Source organism: Caretta caretta, chromosome 10, assembly GCF_965140235.1.
Source record: "Caretta caretta isolate rCarCar2 chromosome 10, rCarCar1.hap1, whole genome shotgun sequence".
In the NCBI taxonomy this organism is placed as follows: Eukaryota; Metazoa; Chordata; order Testudines; family Cheloniidae; genus Caretta; species Caretta caretta.
In genome coordinates, this window is record NC_134215.1 from 38,444,040 (window position 1) to 38,464,166 (window position 20,127).

Sequence of the window (20,127 nt, forward strand, 5' to 3'; positions counted from 1 at the left end):
ATACAGCTCACAACTTCAGAGTCACCACACTCCAAAGATACTGCTTTATGTACAGCAGAGGGGATTACTGAGAACACTGCTCCAATGAATGATGTGAACATTTATTAGTGCTTCTTTTTTAATCAATTGAGGTATTGCAGTTTTGAGTTTTAAAGCTGGATCTTGCAGCCCTCAGTTCAGTGGATTACTCATGTGCACATCACTATTCAACATTGTGTTTAGGTTCTTTTCAGCTGTGCCAGGGCATATGTACTTTTATTATATACCAGTATAGGGACTGCAGCTTGCATCATCCCTCTAGCACCTCTGAAGAGAGATGCTCTCACCTATCTTCCATCTCTCTGGAGATGTACAATTGACCCACTCCAGCCTTCATTATGGTTGCCTGCTAACCCTCCTGCTGAGGCATACTGCTGCTTTTCATAGCTTTCAGCAACTCATCATCTGCCTAATGTGTTTCAGGTGAAAACCTTGGAAAACATGGTACAGTCAAGAAATCAGATATTTTCTTTTAATTCTCTAGGATTTTTCCCCTTTATGTGACCTCTCACAATGCTTCTAATTTCACTTTTGTTGTCTAAAGGGACAGATAATGGAGGGACCTCATCTGGTAGCACATCAGGAATTCCTCCCAGTGTTCCTGCTGGGAGTTCTAAGACTGCCGCCAGGAGCCTGGGGACCTCAAGTGGAGAGAAGGAGGAAGGAAAGAAGGTCAGACGTCAGTGGGAATCATGGAGCACAGAGGACAAGAATACCTTCTTTGAGGGACTTTATGAGGTGTGTTTGTATATGGAAGAAGAAAGGCAGGCAGCTGGCCTGGTGCTTCTTATGGAGCCCATGCTTGGCTGGCTTGGTTTTATGTTTAAATGAAAACTTGATTTGGGAGTTTGTAGAGGATGACATTTCAGATTGGTTTTGTATGTGCACATATCCTGTATACAAGTGAGCACAATTGGCTGCACAATGCATGTGAACCATAGAATCATAAGAAGGTAGGGCTGGAAGGGATCTTGAAGTCAAGTCCATCTTCTTGCACTGAGGCAGAACCAAAGCTATCTGCTTAAAATCATCAGGCACTGTGAAGCTAGAAGAAGAAATCAGTTTACTATATGCATGCAACCCCCAAACCTCCTGTTTTCTTCCCTTGTCCATAGAATTTGTACATGTTTGAGGTTGTCTATTAAAATAAAGTGCCTGTCTCGAGATGTAATGAACAAACTTGCATCATTCCTGTGCATTGATAGGGCCATTTCTCTATTTTATTCCATCTGCCTGAAAAAACAAAATGTTAAATCCTCAGCAAGATGTGAGCATTCCATAATGAACACACAAGCCCTGACAATGAAATCATGTGATTAGTATTTTATTTTCATTTACAAAATGACTGTAATAAAAGCACAATTTAAAAGTAGTGTAAATTGTTTCCAGTGGGGAAAAATACATATGGTGCCCCCATCTCAACCTTCAGAAATAAAATGTATACAATTGTGCTGCATTATTTTTTTACATGGCAGCATAACCTCAGTTCTTTATTATAGAGTTTTTTATAGAAGTTAGAAATGGAAAACTTCTTTGGCAAAGAACAACCCTCTCACATCAGCTGTCACGCAGTCTTAAACTCCTAAACAGGATCTGGCCAGGCCTATAACTGGATAGGAGAAATGGAAAAGCCCTAGCTAGATCATAAAGTCCAGAAGACGATAGTCTGTGTCATTAGATGGGATTCCTCATCCTTTTTATCCTCTGTACTTTGTTCTTTAATTGGTTTTGAATCTTGTACTTTTTCAGCATGGGAAGGACTTTGAAGCTATTCAGAACAACATTGCCCTGAAGTACAAGAAGAAAGGTAAACCAGCAAGCATGGTGAAGAACAAAGAGCAGGTCCGGCACTTCTACTACCGCACCTGGCACAAGATCTCTAAATATATTGATTTTGATAATGGTGAGTATGCAGTGGGAGTGGATTCCATGACCAGCTCAGGGTCTGGGATGAGTATTCCTTTTGGTGGGAGTTGGAGCCCTGTCTTTTAATATGATCTCAGAGCACAGGAATGGTGAAGATAAGAAAAATATCGGATACTATTAAGATATCGCTGAATACCTTGTACTGTACCGGTCATGGCCACAAATAGGCTCACTCTCACAAATTTAAAACAAAATATTTTCCAGTTAGAAAACAAGACCATTCCTCTGTTACTAACCCCATGCACCTATAATAAATATTCATCTAACTATTGACCTAATCAGCAAAAAGCCAGATTAAAGAGATGTATCTTCCAACACATCCTGGATGTCACCGCTCCAAGCGTTTTGACTGCGATGATAGACAGCCAGAGCATTGTAGCAAATCATGACTTCAGTGTTCCTAACTTCTTGGGTCAAGCAAAATCCAGTAAGAAGCAAATTAGTCTGCATGCTAACATATGGCCAAAATGGTGAACTTTTCTTGCACTTGTATACTCAGTAAATGTCTAAGTTACTTTATTTCACTGATTGGACAATCCAAGGTAATCCTACGCAATGTATGTTTTTTTTCCCCCTTGTTGGACAGTGGTGGGGAAACCAGATAGCCAAGTAACTGGCAATAGTGATTCATACCTGTGATAGTAATTAGTACTAACTGAGTTCTGAATTCACTTGAATTGTATGTACTTAGTGAAACTAGGGTCCAGGACTGTTTGCCGGTAACCTTGTCTAGATGATGGACTTAAAAAAAATCTGTCTTGCAAAGTGTGTGAATTCCAAACTTGTAATATCTTTTAACATTCAAAAGAACTAATCAGGAGTGCCTCTTATATTAGCAAGTTGAGCAGCAAGTACAGGTCCCCTTAGTTTTCATATTCTACTGATCCTGTATTGTAGTTGTACATTGTACTCCTGAGGGAATTCTGCGCCAAAAAAATAAAAATTCTGCACACAATATTTTAAAATTCTGCAAAATTCTGCATATTTTATTTGTCAAAATAACATAGTATAATCACACCAGTTTCAATTATTTCTGGTCATTTATTTCAAAATACCTGTCAGCAACTATGTTTAACAATACAGACAACAAAAAAGATTCAGGAAATGTTTTTTAACAAATAGATTCTTTACTAGGCATATTAATACAGAACTTCGAATAATAATTCATTTAAACTACAATACAGAACCATATTTCCTGCACCCCTCAGAAGAGGCTTGCGGGAGTCAAAGATAACGGAGGAACTGAGAGAGAGGGAAGTAAATTGCTGGGAAGGAGCCTGGGTGTGAAATTGGAGGGTTGTTGGGTATGGTTGGGAAAAGTATGGAACAGGTTTTTTGGGGGGGGCAGGGCGGGATTGGGAAGGAGCTTCTTCCATGCAGACCCTGGCTGACTCCTATCCTCTCCCATTCAGTCAGGCACATCTGCTCCTGTCCCAATGTTCCTGTACCCCATGTGTCCCTGTGGCCCTGCACCTCCCTCCCCTCTGTGGTCCTGTGCCTCCACTCCCATTCAGCCCCTGCCCCAGTTTGTCCTCCCCCACTGGCCCTTATGAGCCCCTGTCTGACCGCCCAGCATCGTATGCTGTCTGTCTCCTGACCTGGCGTGACAGGTGCTGCAAAGAAGGCAGGCTCTTTCTTTTCCCTCGCTGGCTGGGAGCTGCCGCTGTTCTATTGCCACAGCACCATCTGGGGGGCAAAAGGCAGAACTGCAGCAACATTTCAGCAGAGGCCTTTTTTTTCTGCGCAAAAAATTAAAAAGATGCGTGACTCATTAATTACGTGTGTGTAGTAGTGCAAAATTCCCTCAGGAGTATATATTGTTACATCTAGAAGGTGGTTAAATACATTTGCCCTTAAACAGTTCTTTAACTTTTGTCATAATCCCCACAATCAGTTCATTCCGTTAATTTTTACAGCTACAACTACTCTTATTAAAGAAGTGTGCTTGTCTGAGAGAGACAGATAAGATTTTTCAGTGCTGATGACCAGTTGCAAATGAAAGTAGTTCTTTAGCATGTGTTACAGCATGCTTCTCGGAAAACAGAAACAGCATGTAAAGGCTCTCCAGTAAAATCCCTTTAAAAATTGATTGGTCTTGCCCCTTAAGATTAGGATTTTTAAGATGATTTCCATTTGTAAAGCACAGTTAGCATAGGTATTCTTCGAATGTTCCCTCTATACACAGAAGATGGTCACAGTTTGTGAGATCAAACAAGCCTTAGTTTTTAATTTAAAAATAAATGACCCTGAAAATTCAGCATTGGAAGAAGCCTATGTGCATATAAGTTCAGAAGTCCTTCCAAAGTAGATCGTCAGTTGTGGTCTGGATAAGCAAAAATGAAGAAATGAAAGTAAAATACCTAAATCTGCAAGGTATGAAAGCTTCTTAGCTGCCAGTGTAGAGGCTTAAGAATCTGAGGAGCATGTGGCTAAACTTGAGTACTGGTGAAAATGCATATGGCTGAATTTTGGACTTATTTGTAGCCTGCAAATCAAAGAGAATTGCAATGGTCACCGCAGCATCAGGTATAAATATTTCTTGGTCTGATTTGTATGCCAAAGGGTTTTCTTTAACACTAGCTGTGGATATAAGCTGTAACATGCTACCACAATACAAATAAAATGCCCACACCAATGTATTCTGTTGTTGGAAGAAAAAATTACAGAAATTGACCCAAAATTTAGAAAAAATACATATATTAAATTTCAAAATGTACTGATATCTTCTAGAAAACTCAAGTGTGTGTGTGACTCAACACACAGACGTACATATATTTGAGTTTTCTAGAAGGCATCAATGTGTCTTGAAACTTAATTTGATTATAGTTATAGACAGCTAACTTGAGTGGTGATGAAGTTGTGGGGTAATAGCAAATTGTCACCTCTAACTTCAGTTCATTTTGCTGAAACGTTTTGTTAAAATTCTGTGAAATCTCTTCTAAGTTTTTGATCTTGTATAAAAATGTTGCATTTCCAAGATATAAAGTCATAGCTATGAAATACATGCACTCCTCTGATTTAGCATTACTGTGAAATAGGACTTAGAGCTATCTGCAGTGAGATCTTTGTGTATTTGTTAAATATGTGGATTTTTGTCCCTTTCACTAAGGAAAGTTACTTGGTCTATTGCAGCTAGTGGCATATCTGCAGAGAGGGCGCTCTCTGTCTCATATTTTGCCTGATACCTATTTTGTTTTACAGTGTTTTCTCAAGGTCTGAAAAAATCCTCTCTGGAGCTTTATGGCTTAGTCTGTTATGGGGAACTAAGGAAGAAGATTGGGGGCTGTGAGTATGAATTTCCTCTAGTTTCTTTTACTCTAGAATCTACCGTGAGGACTGGGCTTGACCTGTACTGTTGTGCTTTGGTTGCTTTCAAAATGTCTGCCTGTTGTATTGGTGCAATTCTGTGTTGTGTAGCTTTCTTAAGGGATTTTTTTCCCTAGAAGAATTTTTTTGGCCAGTCACATGGGATTCCCATTTTTCTTTAACATAATATTTTATTTAGCTTTCTTTATGCAGATAATGCAGAAAACACAGGCCTGATTTTATTTTATTCTTCGAGTGCTTGTTCACGTTAATGCCAATTGGGGTGCACGCGCCGCATGCGTGGTCGTTGGAAATGTTTTCCCTCAGCAGCTCCCGTCAGGTCGGCTAGGGAGCCCCCTGGAGTGGTGCCCTCATGGTGCTCAATATATGACCCTGCTGACCCGATCCCCCTTCAGTTCCTTCTTACCATCTGTGGCAGCATTGGAACTGCATTTTGCTTGCAAGTGTTCCCTTAGCCTATTACCTAGTCCTACCCTGTTTTTGTTTAGTAGTTAATTGTTATTTGTAGTTTGATCCCACTCACCAAGTCTATACTTTCTCCCCTCATCCCACCTTGGGCTTCGGGGCATGCCTCAAGCCTAAGAATTTAAATCTTGCGGTATATGCAGAAAGTCTATGCCCAATAGCGATCCCCATGACTCGTGCCTGAGGTGTCTAGGGGAGTCGCATCAGTTTGAGCACTGCAAGATTTGTAAGGCTTTCAAGCCCAGAACTAGAAAGGAATGCGACTTCTGTTTGAAGCAGTTGTTAATGGAAGCCACACTCCGTCCAGCAGCACCTGACTACCAAGGCCCGGGCCCGAGCTTGGTGCAGAGTGCTCTGGCATCGGTCCACAAATCGGTACCAAGGAAGGACTACGCTGTGAGACACCCTTGGTAATGAAGATCCCCAGCACCACAGCAAGGAGCAGCGCCCCAGCACCGGTCAACATCTCCGGTGGCCCACAAGTGCCATAAGGCAGCGGACAGAGGGCGCTCTCCTCAGAGATTGAGACCATCGGGGAGACTTTGCTGCCCCAGAGGAAGGACTCGACTTCCAAGCAGCAAGACCTTGTGCTGTTGACTCCAGCGCGCCAGGTGGCACCATTGAGCCTGGCACTTCGTGACTCTCTGACAGGGCAGTGCCTGGTCAAGGCGTTGGAGCCCCCTTCCACCCCGGACACTTTTGAGGCTGCCAAAGAGCTTATAGAAATTACTGCACCTCAGCCCCTTGCTGTTAGAGAGACGCCTCTGGCACCGCCTAGATGGGTGCCATCTAGAGGCAAGCCCGCAATGATAAGGCTCTCCTTGTTGCCGGACTGGCACTGTTCCCGGTCTCCATTGCCGCAGCACTGCCCGGCACTGGCCTTGGTACAAGATTGCCTAGTGCCGGGAGTTCAACAATTTGTGTCTTCGGCACCGAGGTTTTCGGCACCAATCGCGAACACCCTTGCTGGGCTGGCACCTAGACACAGCACCGAAGCACAACAGCCGTTCTTCAGCACCGTACATGTGGCACCAGTCTCGGTAGTGGGACTGCCAGCACTGATTCCCAACATGATTGTCGCAGCTCCGATCCCCGGCTTCTTTCTCTCGGCACCGACCGCCGGCTCAGGGATCGTCGGCACCACTGTGGTCATCGCCCTTGGGATCCTCTGACTCTGAGGCCGACTCCTATTACTTGTGGTACAATAAACATAGGTCGGATAAGCGCCAGAGACACGCACAGTCGGCCTTGCAGCCACAGTGGCCATCTGCCATGCAATGGTCCTTCTGGATGCCGTGGGCTTTCAAGAGTTTCTAGGTTGGTGGCATTGGGACATCATCCTTCCCGGTTACTGATGGATGGACCTGCTCCTTGGGTTACAGAGGCGACCCTATCCAGACTGCCTCCTCATACTACAGGGTAGTATGTTCCAGACCCACCCATAGCCCAGGTCACATCTGACTGTGTCGAACCAATGGACAAGTCCAATGCAACCCAGGGGCAACGTGGGCACATAGAGGGCCACGAGGACCCTGTATCCCCACTTGCTTTCTCGTCATCCTCGCCTGATGAGACTGTGGCAGAAGCGTCAGCTTCAGGTCATCTGCCCATTGACCACAGGGCACACCAGGACCCACTCCACCGCATTGCCCGTAACATGGGCCTACAGGGGCAGGAAATCATTGAGTCAGAGGACCGGATGGTGGACATTATCGCCCCAGAAGGTCCTTCCAGGTGTTGTTGCCAGTCATTAAAACTATTCACGACAACTATAATACTCTGTGTCAGACTCCAGCCTCCATTCTGCCCACCGCCAAGAATGCGGAGAGAAATACTTTGTTCCCTCCAAGGGATACAAGTTTTTATTCTCCCACCCACACCCTTGCTCCCTGGTGATCTTGGCGGTGAATGAGAAGGAGTTCCAGGGGCAACAGGCACCGGCACCCAAGGCTAAAGAGGCCAAATGTACAGACCTCTTTGGCAGGAAAGTTTATGCTGTGGGGGGCCTACAACTGAGGCTAGCCAACCAACCAGCTATCCTCAGCAGATATAATTTTAACTCTTGGGACTCTGTCCAAATACAAGGAGTTGCTCCCCACTGAGTTGAAGGTGAAGTTCTCACCTCTGGTCGAGGAGGCAGTGGCCAGGACATCTCTGCAGGCCTCCCTCCACTTGGCTGACTCTGCAGCATGTAGCATCTCCTCTGGGGTGGTCATGAGGAGAACTGCATGGCTCCAAGCTTCCGGGCTTCCCCTGGAAGTTCAGCAGACCCTGCAGGACCTTCCCTTTGAGGACACAAGGCTGTTTTTGTACCAAACAGACTCAAGGCTTCACAGCCTAAAAGACTCGAGGGCAACTATGAAATCTCTGGGGATGCACACTCCTGCTACACAGAGAAAGCCCTTCAAGCCTCAACCCCAGCAGCAGCAGAGGCAATACCAGCCCTGCCCAAAGCAAGATACTTATTGCTGTAGGGGCAGAAACAATAGGCATAGACCTTCTAACCATCCCTCAGGCCAGGGGCAGGGCCCGACCAAGCCATTGTTGGGATCCAAGCAAGGATTTTGAAGGGACGCCCAAGGACGGCGTACCAGCCACTATCCCAGATCCTTCTCTCCACTTTCTGAATCATCTACCCCACTTCTACCATGCATGGTCTCATATAACATGGGACCGCTAGGTTCTTCGCACAGTAGAAATGGGATATTTTCTCTAATTCTGCTCCTCCCCTCCTTTCCACCCCCCCTTCCCCGTCCCTCTTCAGGGACCCCTCTCACGAGCAACTCCTTATCCAGGAGGTGCAATTTCTCCTCGCCGTAGGGGCAGTGGAGGAGGTTCCTCAGGAGCTATGGGACAAGGGATTCTGTTCACATTATTTCCTCATCCCCAAGGCAAAGGGGGGGTCTCAGACCCATCTCAAATCTGCAAGGACTCAAGCAGTTTATGGTAAAGTTGAACTTCTGCATGGTCTCCCTGAGCGCAGTTATCCCTTCCCTGGATCCGGGGGACTGGTATGCTGCCTTTGACATGAAAGAAACCTACTTTCATATTGCCATTTGGCCAGCCCACAGATGTTTCCTGAGGTTTGTTATCCACTGCATACAGTATCAGTTCACAGTGCTCCCATTCAGGTTATAAACAGCCCCTAGGGTGTTCACCAAGTGCATGTCTGTGGTCATGGCCTTTCTCTGCAAGAGGCAGGTGTATCCCTACCTCGATGGCTGGCTACTGCAATGGTGCTCCAGGGAGCTGGTGGAGTCCCAGGTCTGGTTAGTCAGAGATGCATTCCAGAGATTAGGTCTCCTCTTCAATGTGGACAAGCCGACATTATCACCCACCCAGCAAATAGGATTCATTGAGGCGGTGCTGGACTCAGTTCAGGCAAGAGCCATACTATCAGAGACCAGATTCTAAACACTGTCAGACATCATTCAGACTCTCAGATGATGCCCCACCACAACCACGAGGACATGCCTCAGTCTTCTTGGACACATGGCGGCATGCACCTGTGTGGTCAGGTATATCAGGCTGAGGCTCAGATCACTCCAGGCGTGGTTTGCCTCATCTTATCACCCAGGTTGAGACAGTTGACTCGGTAGTAACTGTACCGGCACGAGCCTTAAATACCCTAGGCTGCTGGTTGGACCCTCGCATGGTCTGCGAAGGAGTCCCATTCAGCACCCCTCAACCATCCATGACCTTAGTAACGGATGCGTCAGATCTGGGTTGGGAGGCCCACTTAGGAGACCTACAGACTCAGGGCAGGTGGTCGCAGTCCGAGATCCTGCTCCATAGAATCATAGAATATCAGGGTTGGAAGGGACCTCAAGAGGTCATCTAATCCAACCCCCTGCTAAATCCAATCCCCAACTAAATCATCCCAGCCAGGGCTTTGTCAAGCCTGACCTTAAAAACCTCTAAGGAAGGAGATTCCACCATCTCTCTAGGTAACCCATTCCAGTGCTTCACCACCATCCTAGTGAAATATTTTTTCCTAATATCCAACCTTGACCTCCCCCACTGCGACTTGAGACCATTACTGGAACCCCCCTTCAGGTAGTTGAAGGCTGCTATCAAATCCCCCCTCGCTCTTCTCTTCTTCAGACTAAATAAGCTCAGTTCCCTCAGCCTCATAAGTCATGTGTCCCAGTCCCCTAATCATTTTTGTGGCCCTCCACTGGACTCTTTCCAGTTTTTCCACATCCTTCTTGTAGTGTGGGGCCCAAAACTGGACACAGTACTGCAGATGAGGCCTCACCAATGCCAAATAGAGAGGAATGATCATGTCCCTCAATCTGCTGGCAATGCTCGTACTTATATAGCCCAAAATGCCGTTAGCCTTCTTGGCAACAAGAATTGAGTCTCTAAGGTGCCACAAGTACTCCTGTTCTTTTTAAGGGCACACTGTTGACTCATATCCGGCTTCTCCTTCACTGTAACCCCTAGGTCCTTTTCTGCAGAACTGCTGCCTAGCCACTCGGTCTCTAGTCTGTAGCAGTGCATGGGATTCTTCTGTTCTAAGAGCAGGACTCTGCACTTGTCCTTGTTGAACCTCCACATAAAGGATCTCGGAGTGGTGAGACTAACCTGCTAGACATTCCATACCAGATTACAAGGTTAGCGCATGGCCGTGGTGACTGACACTACCACCATAAACAAACAGGGCGGAGCCCGCTCTTCCCCTCTCTGTCGGGAGGCTCTCCAGCTGTGGGATTTTTGTATAGCTCACTCCATTTACCTGGAGGCCTCCTATCTCCCGGGAGTACGGAACAAGCTTGCAGGCCACCTCAGCAGGTTGTTTTGCAACTACAACTGGTCTATCCGGCCGGACGTCATACATTCCATCTTCCAAAGGTGGAGGTTTTCCCGGGTAGACCTAATATTTTGCTCTTTCCAAAAGCATAATCTGGGCTCTGTCTCAGACGTGTTCATGCTACCCTAGGGGAACAGTCTACTGTATGCCTTCCCTCTGATACCACTCATCCACAAGGTACTCCTCAAGATCAGCAGAGACGAGGAGGTAATTCTGCTGGTCCCTGCATGGCCACACCAACACTGGTATACCACGCTTCTGGAGCTGTCAGTGGACACCCCAATCGAGCTGCCACTCCTCCCTGATATGATCACAAAGGACCACGGCCACCCGCTTCAACCAGACCTCCAGTCCCCACATCTCATGGCTTGGAAGCTTCATGGCTAAACCCAATGGAGCTCCAATGCACAGAATCACTGCTTGGTAGCAGGAAACCTTCCAACAGGGCCACTTACCTAGCTAAGTGGAAAAGGTTCTTGTGCTGGTGTGAGCACAGTTGCGTACCTCCGCTTCAGGCATCTATACTATTCATTCTGGAGTATCTACTGCAACTGAAGCAGCAAGGTTTGGCCGGATCATCCATCAAAGTACACCTCGCGGCCATCTCAGTGTTCCATCCGGGAGAGTTAGGTCATTCGGTATTCGCCAACCCTATGGTGGGCCGTTTCCTTAAGGGCATGGAATGGCTATATCCACAGTTCCATCCACCTACTTGGGACCTCAGTCTGGTCCTACCTAGGCTTATGGGGGACCCATTTGAGCCACTGGCTACATGCTTCCTTCTGTATCTCTCATGGAAGATGGCATTCCTGGTCAGCCAGGAGGGTGTCAGAGTTAAAAGCGTTAACTTCTGCCCCCCCTACAGTCTTCCACAAAGACAAAATACAGCTCAGGCTGCACCCAGCCTTCCTGCGCAAGGTGGTATCCCAATTCCACATTGGCCAAAACATTTTTCTACCAAGTATCAGAGGGGGTAGCCATGTTAGTCTGGATCTGTAGAAACGGCAAAGAATCCTGTGGCACCTTATACAGGACTCTTTGCCATTTTTCTACCAGTTTTCTTGCACGGGAGCAGATGCTTCACTCACTAGATGTGCAGAGAGCGCTAGCATTCTACACTGAGCGCACAAAGCCTTTTGGAAAGTCAAACCAACTGTTTGTAGCAGTGGCAGACCGGATGAAGGGGCTTCTGGTCTCCTCACAATGCATTTCTTCCTGGATCACGGACTGCATTCGTACCTGTTATGACGTCACCAACTTCCCAGCCCTGGCTATTACGGCCAACTCGATACGAGCTCAAGCCTTGTCTGTCGCTTTCCTGGTCCAGGTGCCCATCCAGGAGATCTACAGAACAGCAACCTGGTCCTCGGTGCACATGTTTACCACCCACTATGCCATCATCCAGCATTCTAGAAACAACACAGCTTTCGGCAGAGCAGTTCTCAAATCAGTGATTCCTTAACTCCAACCCCACCCCCATGGGAGAGCTTGGGAGTCACCTGATTGGAATCAACATGAAACACTCGAAGAAGAAAAGAGTTACTCACCTTCTTGTAACTGTTGTTCTTCGAGATATGGTGTTCTCGTCCATTCCAATACCCACCCTCCTTCCCCTCTGTTGGAGTAGCCGGCAAGAAGGAACTGAAGCAGGGTCATATATTGAGTGCCATGGGGGCGCCACTCCAGGGGGTTCGCTAGCTGACCCAATGGGAGCTGCTGAGGGAAGAAGTTTCTGATGACCGTGCACGCGACGCGCACACACCTGATTGGACTGGCTGTGAAAAACACGCCTCGAAGAACAACAATTACAAGAAGGTAAGTAACTGTCCTTTCTTTTTTTTGTTTTAAGAACCATCCACAGTTTTGCAGGTGAAATACATGTGATTTATATATCTGGCTACCTGGTGGTTCCTGAAAATCAAGCAATTAAATATATAAACTATATCACTTGCATCTGCCATTATTTGTGCCTCCAAAATCAGAGTCTGGGATGATGCTGTTCTCCAAGTTGGGCCTTAAATCTTTATATAATAATAAATACTTAATGAATAAACATTACCAGTCTTAATCAGCAATAAAAACTTTAACTGTTCAGTAAGATGCATTCTAAATAAATCAACTTCTTTAACCCTGTCTGCACTATGTGTCCTATGTGTTTCATTCAGTCTGGTCTCAAGCATTTTTGGTGGGACCAGTGCCCTAGCAGGGATGGTGTAGCATCTATGTGTATAGCTTTGCTGGTGGGATGTGGGAACTAAATGTAGAATGTTCTCAACTTTTATTTCCTTTTAAAGACTGGATTATTTATAAAATAACAAAACAAGAAGGCATAATTGGTGGATCATTTGAATTCCCTACAGTATAGTGGTGCACCTGGGGACTTTTTACTACATTCTCTCCTCACTGTGGGATTTTACTTTATTATCTCATGAATTGGACTGTTGGGACTGTTTAGACTGTTCATACTCACTTTATTCTGTTAGTTCAAAGATCTCCAGTGTGCTCATCAATCTTGGAGAAGCAATTTTGATCTGCTTCATGACAAAGGTAGGGCAGGTTGCATTGTCAATAGAAAACACCAACAGTGTATTTCCTGCTTCTCCACACCTTGTCTTAGAATGACCAGGAGCATCAACTGACCCCACCTTGGCTGTGACAGGAAATCAAGTGTCGCTCAGTCATCTTGATGATGCATGCATGTTGTCTGTGCAACTATGTATTATCTAATAATTTTTTTTGCATCCTCTTATGTACCATCTTCACCCTCACCTTGAAAATTCTTTGTTTCCATTTGCCCAATAGACTTGAGCAGCAACCTCCCCTCCCAGGTATTATCGCAGGTCTACCCTGTTGCTTGCCAGAATCCGCTTATTTCCCTTTCCTTTGGGAACTAGGTGGTTGTCTGCATTCTCAGAAATTGCAGATGCCATGGAAGGATGAAAGTGTATCAGGAATGACTTCCAGCATTGCTGGGGAAAGGTCAATTCCTCTGCAAGTAGGTTTAGGCTTTGCTATCTTAGAGGATATAAATCAAGTTGTCATAATATGTGTTTCAAAATGTGCAGTACATTGCATAGGACGTGGGTGTATGTGGGTTTTTTTCTTGTATTGCATCCAAACTTGTGAAGGTTTCAGGCTTCTCCATAATGCTGTGCTGCCTTAGCAACAGAGCATGAAGAGCAGGTATCTTTGCTGTCAATACTGCAGTGTCAGATCCACACCCAGAAACCTAAGGCCTTTGCAGAACTGATGAACTTTTCTTTTTTAATCTGTGTCTGAAATGTAATTAACACAGCAAGGTGTGTATAAACCCTACTTGCCTTGCTTAAACTGAATTGTACTATACTGAGGCATATGAATAGAATATGTTCAGGAACTTTTTTGTAGCCCTAGTATTGTTATGCTAATCAAAAGCATCTTCCCATTGTAATACAACATCATAAACTATAAGGCAAGCAGACATGATTATCATTTCTGTGTCCTATTATTTAATTCTTAATATAGTGTGTTGTGTTTGTTTTCTTTTTCACTTAAAGGTATGGATGATAAAAATGCAACAAAACTTAATGAGCTCATTCAAATTGGGTAAGTAAAAATTTTTTTCGCAACTAATAAAATCAGATCATAAAGCAGCTTGATTGCTGAGTTGATGGCCCAGTGTAGGGAGCATTTATTACTTTGTAAGGGCTGTAATTTGATTTAATATGCTGAAAAACATGAAATAACCTTGTTTCATATTTTCCCCTACCTTTTCCTGAGAGGCAAACTAATTTAAATAGTAAATACACCAGGGTAAAGTTTAAGACATTCCCTGATAGTGTGTGAATGCTTTGTAGAAGATGTCTTTTTTTTTTTTTTAAGTTGATTGAATGTACAGAATATGACTTTCAGCACTGATACTACTGTGGTTTTAGGCCTTCACACAGCTCTGCCAATGTACCTTAGGTCTCGATCCTATTAACACTTATGGATGTACTTGACTGTAAGCATGAGTAGTTTCCTTGACTTCAAGCAGGATTGGGGCCTCACTCCTGAACTGCACTATCCCCTAGATTATATAAGTGGTAGGAAGTTCTACTACTTTTAGAAATGAATGCATGAAATACTTCTGGAGGGGGCAGGGGAAGTAAGTAATTGAATTGTTCTGCTTTTCAATGCTGACAGCTTCTTCAAGTCCTTTCCTTGTACACAGTTATAATGAGCCTTACAATGGAGCATTTGACCTCCCCTCTTAATGACTTCCCATCTCCAGGGTGCACTTCTTTTGTAAGACTTGCAATAGGATCACAAATCTTGGAATAGCCTGATAGCTGTTCTGTTAACTAGATAGTTTGCTTCTGTCTGTTAAAATTAGAGCAAAAGTGATGTGCTAAAAATTACCACTTGGGTTTGCTCTTGTGTGCCAGCCATGTAATTTTACATATAATCCTTTTTTAAATTTTGAGATTTTTAGTCTGCTTTTCTTTTTTTCTTCCCATCACTGTTTTGCTTTGATAGCTGTTTTGTGCTCTTGCACAAATGTTCAGTTAAACATTTTTTAATAAGCATAACTGTATTAGAGTATATGAACAGTTTCACCAGTTGTAGGCCTGTTTAGTTACTGCATTTGTGTTAAGGGAGTACTAGTGATATTTTTATTTCAGGCATTTCTAAATGGCTCATTATTCTAACACCTAGACTTTAGGAAATAGGTATATGGTGAATTGGGGATCTCTTATAAAGTCAGTGTCATCCAAGTACTCTGAGCAGCACAACATAATGACAAGAACATGTTCATTTTTAGCAAATTTAGGCCCCGTCCTGTAGTGTGATGTTTACAGGCTCAGGGGTTTTCCTGTCAGTGTTACTTTGCTGGACTGGGCCCTTAGTTTTCATTAATCTCATCTGTTCTAACCAAATGGTGATTGTCTGGGAGAAAGTTAGATATTTATCTTACAAAGATTTTGTCTCCTATCCAAGCATTTCAGAAATGTGGATCCTTGCACTTAAATATATTTATACTCCAGGTCATATTAAGAGATTGAGTTTTGATAGGTTTTACTTTTCTTATTGGGAAATCCAGAATTATTCACTCTTTGGCAGATGAAATAGCACAGATTGACTCTGCTCTTATCAGGCAGAATAGGGACATCCTCTTTCTGCCCAAAAAGTATCCTGTCATTCCGATGAGCAAGCTGCACAAAAGCAGCGTGTAAAATTATATTTCCATTACCCAAATAGTAGTCTGTGTACATTAATCCAGGAAAGATGGGTAGAGACACAGCCCCCCAACTCCACATGCATAGTCAAATACAATATGGACTAAAACCTTCTTTCTCCAGCTCACTGTGCTGTGGAAGTTACCCCACGTCCTGTTAGAAAGCCATAATCACACACTTAGTCACAGGCGATCTTTCTCTTCCCCCTTCCCAAACACAACAGGAAACGTATATATGAAAGTAGATTATCTCCACAGTCCCCATATGAGATAGGTAAGTTTTAGCCTTATTTGACAAGCGGGGAAACTTTGAGATGCAGAGGAACAGTGAGGAGCTACCCAGCAAGTTACTGGCATAGCTGGGACTTGAACTTAGGGTCTTGACGTCTTTCATTCTACTTAGACCATGCAGCATCTCTGACTTTCCACAAGATCCTCACTCATTATTTATCAAAACTAAATGACTAGATATGTTGGTCAGAACCTTTGCAGCTGAACTGAAAACCAGGGCCGCAAATAGCAAGTATTGATCGGGGAAGGGGTTGGAATGGGGGCGGGGAAGGGGTGGGGCAGGGGCAGGGCCTCATGGAAAGGGTAGAGTGGGAGCGGGGCCGGGGCAGCACAGGGGTGGGGGGGTCAGTGATTCGGCCCTTGGGCCAATGTACTTGTCCTCATGTAGCCCTCATGGTCATTTTGAGTTTGAGACCCCTGACCTAGCTCCATTCTCTTTGGAACCCTCCTTCAGGTAGTTGAAGGCTGCTATCAAATCCCCCCCATCATTCTTCTCTTGTGCAGATTAAATAAGACTAATTCCCTCAGCCTCTCCTCATAAGTCATGTGCCCCATCCCCCTAATCATTTTTGTTGACCTCTGCTGGACTTGCTCCAATTTGCCCACATCCTTTCTGTAGTGGGGGCCCCAAAACTGGACGCAGTACTCCAAATGTGGCTTCACCAGTGCCGAATAGAAGGGAATAACAACTTCCCTCGATCTGCTGGCAGTGCTCCTACTAATGCAGCCCGCTATGCTGTTAGTCTTCTTGGCGACAAGGGCACACTGTTGACTTATATCCAGCTTCTCATCTGTAATCCCCAGGTCCTTTTCTGCAGAACTGCCGCTTAGCCAGTCGGTCCCCAGCCTGTAGCAGTGCATGGGATTCTTTCTTCCTAAGTGCAAGAGACTGCACTTGTCCTTGTTGAACCTCATCAGATTTCTTTTGGCCCAGTCCTCCAATTTGTCTAGGTCACACTGGAGGGTAGGGATAGGGTCCAGAGTATCTACCTCTCCCCACAGCTTAGTGTCATCCTCAAACTTGCTAAGGGTGCAATCCATCCCATCATCCAGATCATTAATGAAGATGTTGAACAGAACTGGCCCCAGGACCGACCTCTGGGGCTCCGCTTGATACCAGCTACCAACTAGACATCGAGTTGTTAATCACTACCCATTGAGCCCAACGATCTAGCCAGCTTTCTGTCCACCTTATAGTCCGTTCATCCAATCCATACTTCTTTAACTTGCTGGCAAGAATACTGTGGGAGACCGTATCAAAAGCTTTGCTAAAATCAAGGTGTATCACGTCCACCACTTTCCCCTCATCCAGAGAGCCAGTTATCTCATCACAGAAAGCAATCAGGTTGGTCAGGGATGACTTGCCCTTAGTAAATCCATGTTGACTGTTCCTGTTCACCTTCCTCTACTCTGAGTGCTTCAAAATGGATTCCTTGAGGACCTGCTTCATGATTTTTCCAGGGAATGAGGAGAGGCTAACCGGTCTGTAGTTCCCTGTATTCCCCTTCTTTCCTTTTTTAAAGATGGGCACTATGTTTGCCTTTTTCCAATCATCCATGACGTCCCCCGATCGCCACGAATTTTCAAAGATGATGGCCAATGGCTCTAGAATCATAGAATATCAGGGTTGGAAGGGACCTCAGGAGGTCATCTCGTCCAACCCCCTGCTCAAAGCAGAACCAATCCCCAACTAAACCATCCCAGCCAGCGCTTTGTCAAGCCTTACCTTAAAAACCTCTAAGGAAGGAGATTCTACCACCTCCCTAAGTAACTCATTCCAGTGCTTCACCACCCTCCTAGTGAAAAAGGTTTCCTAATATCCAACCTAAACCTCCCGCACTGCAACTTGAGACCATTACTCCTTGTCCTGTCATCTGCTACCACTGAGAACAGTCTAGATCCATCCTCTTCGGAACCCCCTTTCAGGTAGTTGAAAGCAGCTATCAAATCCCCCCTCATTTTTCTCTTTCACAGACTAAACAATCCCAGTTCCCTCAGCCTCTCCTCATAAGTCATGTGCTCCAGACCCCTAATCATTTGTGTTGCCCTTCGCTGGATGCTTTCCAATTTTTCCACATCCTTCTTGTAGTGTGGGGCCCAAAACTAGACAGTACTCCAGATGAGGCCTCACCAATGTCAAATAGAGGAGAACGATCACATCCTTCGATCTGCTGGCAGTGCCCCTACTTACACATCCCAAAATGCCATTGGCCTTCTTGGCAACAAGGGCACACTGTTGACTCATATCCAGCTTCTCGTCCACTGTAACCCCTAGGTCCTTTTCTGCAGAACTGCTGCCTAACCATTCGGTCCCTAGTCTGTAGCGGTGCATGGGATTCTTCCGTCCTAAGTGCAAGACTCTGCACTTGTCCTTGTTGAACCTCATCAGATTTCTTTTGGCCCAATCCTCTAATTTGTCTAGGTCCCTCTGTATCCTATCCCTACCCTCCAGCATATCTACCTCTCCTCCCAGTTCAGTGTCATTTGCAAACTTGCTGAGGGTGCAATCCACGCCATCCTCCAGATCATTAATGAAGATATTGAACAAAACTGGCCCCAGGACCGACCCTTGGGGCACTCCGCTTGATACTGGCTGCCAACTAGACATGGAGCCATTGATCACTACCCGTTGAGCCCGACAATCTAGCCAACTTTCTACCCACCTTATAGTGCATTCATCCAGCCCATACTTCCTTAACTTGCTGACAAGAATACTGTGGGAGACCGTGTCAAAAGCTTTGCTAAAGTCAAGATACAATACATCCACTGCTTTCCCTTCATCCACAGAACCAGTAATCTCATCATAGAAGGCGATTAGATTAGTCAGGCATGACCTTCCCTTGGTGAATCCATGCCGACTGTTCCTGATCATTTGCCTCTCCTCGAAGTGCTTCTGAATTGATTCCTTGAGGACCTGCTCCATGATTTTTCCAGGGTCTGAGGTGAGGCTGACTGGCCTGTATTTCCCAGGATCCTCCTCCTTCCCTTTTTTAAAGATGGGCACTACATTAGCCCTTTTCCAGTCGTCTGGGACCTCCCCCGATCGCCATGGGTTTTCAAAGATAATGGCCAATGGCTCTGCAATCACATCCGCCAACTCCTTTAGCACCCTCGGATGCAGCGCATCCAGCCCCATGGACTTGTGCTCGTCCAGCTTTTCTAAATAGTCCCGAACTACTTCTTTCTCCACCGAGGGCTGGTCACCTCCTCCCCATGCTGTACTGCTCAGTACAGTAGTCTGGGAGCTGACCTTGTTCGTGAAGACAGAGGCAAAAAAAGCATTGAGTACAACTAGCTTTTTCCACATCCTCTTTCACTAGGTTGCCTCCCTCATTCAGTAAGGGGCCCACACTTTCCTTGACCACCTTCTTGTTGCTAACATACCAGAAGAAACCCTTCTTGTTACTCTTAACATCCCTTGCTAGCTGCAACTCCAAGTGTGATTTGGCCTTCCTGGTTTCACTCCTGCATGCCTGAGCAATATTTTTATACTCCTTCCTGGTCCTTTGTCCAATCTTCCACTTCTTGTAGGCTTTTTTCCTTTATGTTTAAGCTCAGCAAGGATTTCACTGTTAAGCCAAGCTGGTCGCCTGCCATATTTACTATTCTTTCTACACATCGGGATGGTTTGTCCCTGTAACCTCAATAAGGCTTCTTTAAAATACAGCCAGCTCTCCTGGACTCCTTTCCCCCTCATGTTACTCTCCCAGGGGATCCTGCCTATCAGTTCCCTGAGGGAGTCAAAGTCTGCTTTTCTGAATTCCAGGCTCCATATTCTGCTGCTCTCCTTTCTTCCCTGTGTCAGGATCCTGAACTCGACCATCTTATGGTCACTGCCTCCCAGGTTCCCATCCACTTTTGCTTCCCCTACTAATTCTTCTCTGTGTGTGAGCAACTGGTCCAATAGAGGTCTGCCCCTAGTTGGTTCCTCCAGCACTTGCACCAGGAAATTGTCCCTTACACTTTCTAAAAACTTCCTGAATTGTCTGTGCATTACTGTATTACTCTCCCAGCAGATATCAGGGTGATTGAAGTCTCCCATGAGAACCAGGTCCTGCGATCTAGTAAC

The 20,127-nt window shown here is 45.3% G+C and overlaps 1 protein-coding gene across 3 annotated transcripts in view; it reads left to right on the forward strand.

Annotated features, from left to right (window-relative positions):
* Positions 1-20,127, forward strand: part of CRAMP1 (cramped chromatin regulator 1) — a 117,125-nt gene that overhangs the window by 14,828 nt on the left and 82,170 nt on the right. For all 3 annotated transcript variants that reach the window (XM_075132903.1, XM_048866189.2, XM_075132902.1), the window contains exons 3-6: positions 584-777; positions 1,789-1,942; positions 5,167-5,250; positions 14,107-14,155. In XM_075132903.1, the coding sequence (XP_074989004.1) occupies positions 584-777; positions 1,789-1,942; positions 5,167-5,250; positions 14,107-14,155 (481 nt within the window). The remainder of the gene's footprint in view (positions 1-583; positions 778-1,788; positions 1,943-5,166; positions 5,251-14,106; positions 14,156-20,127) is intronic.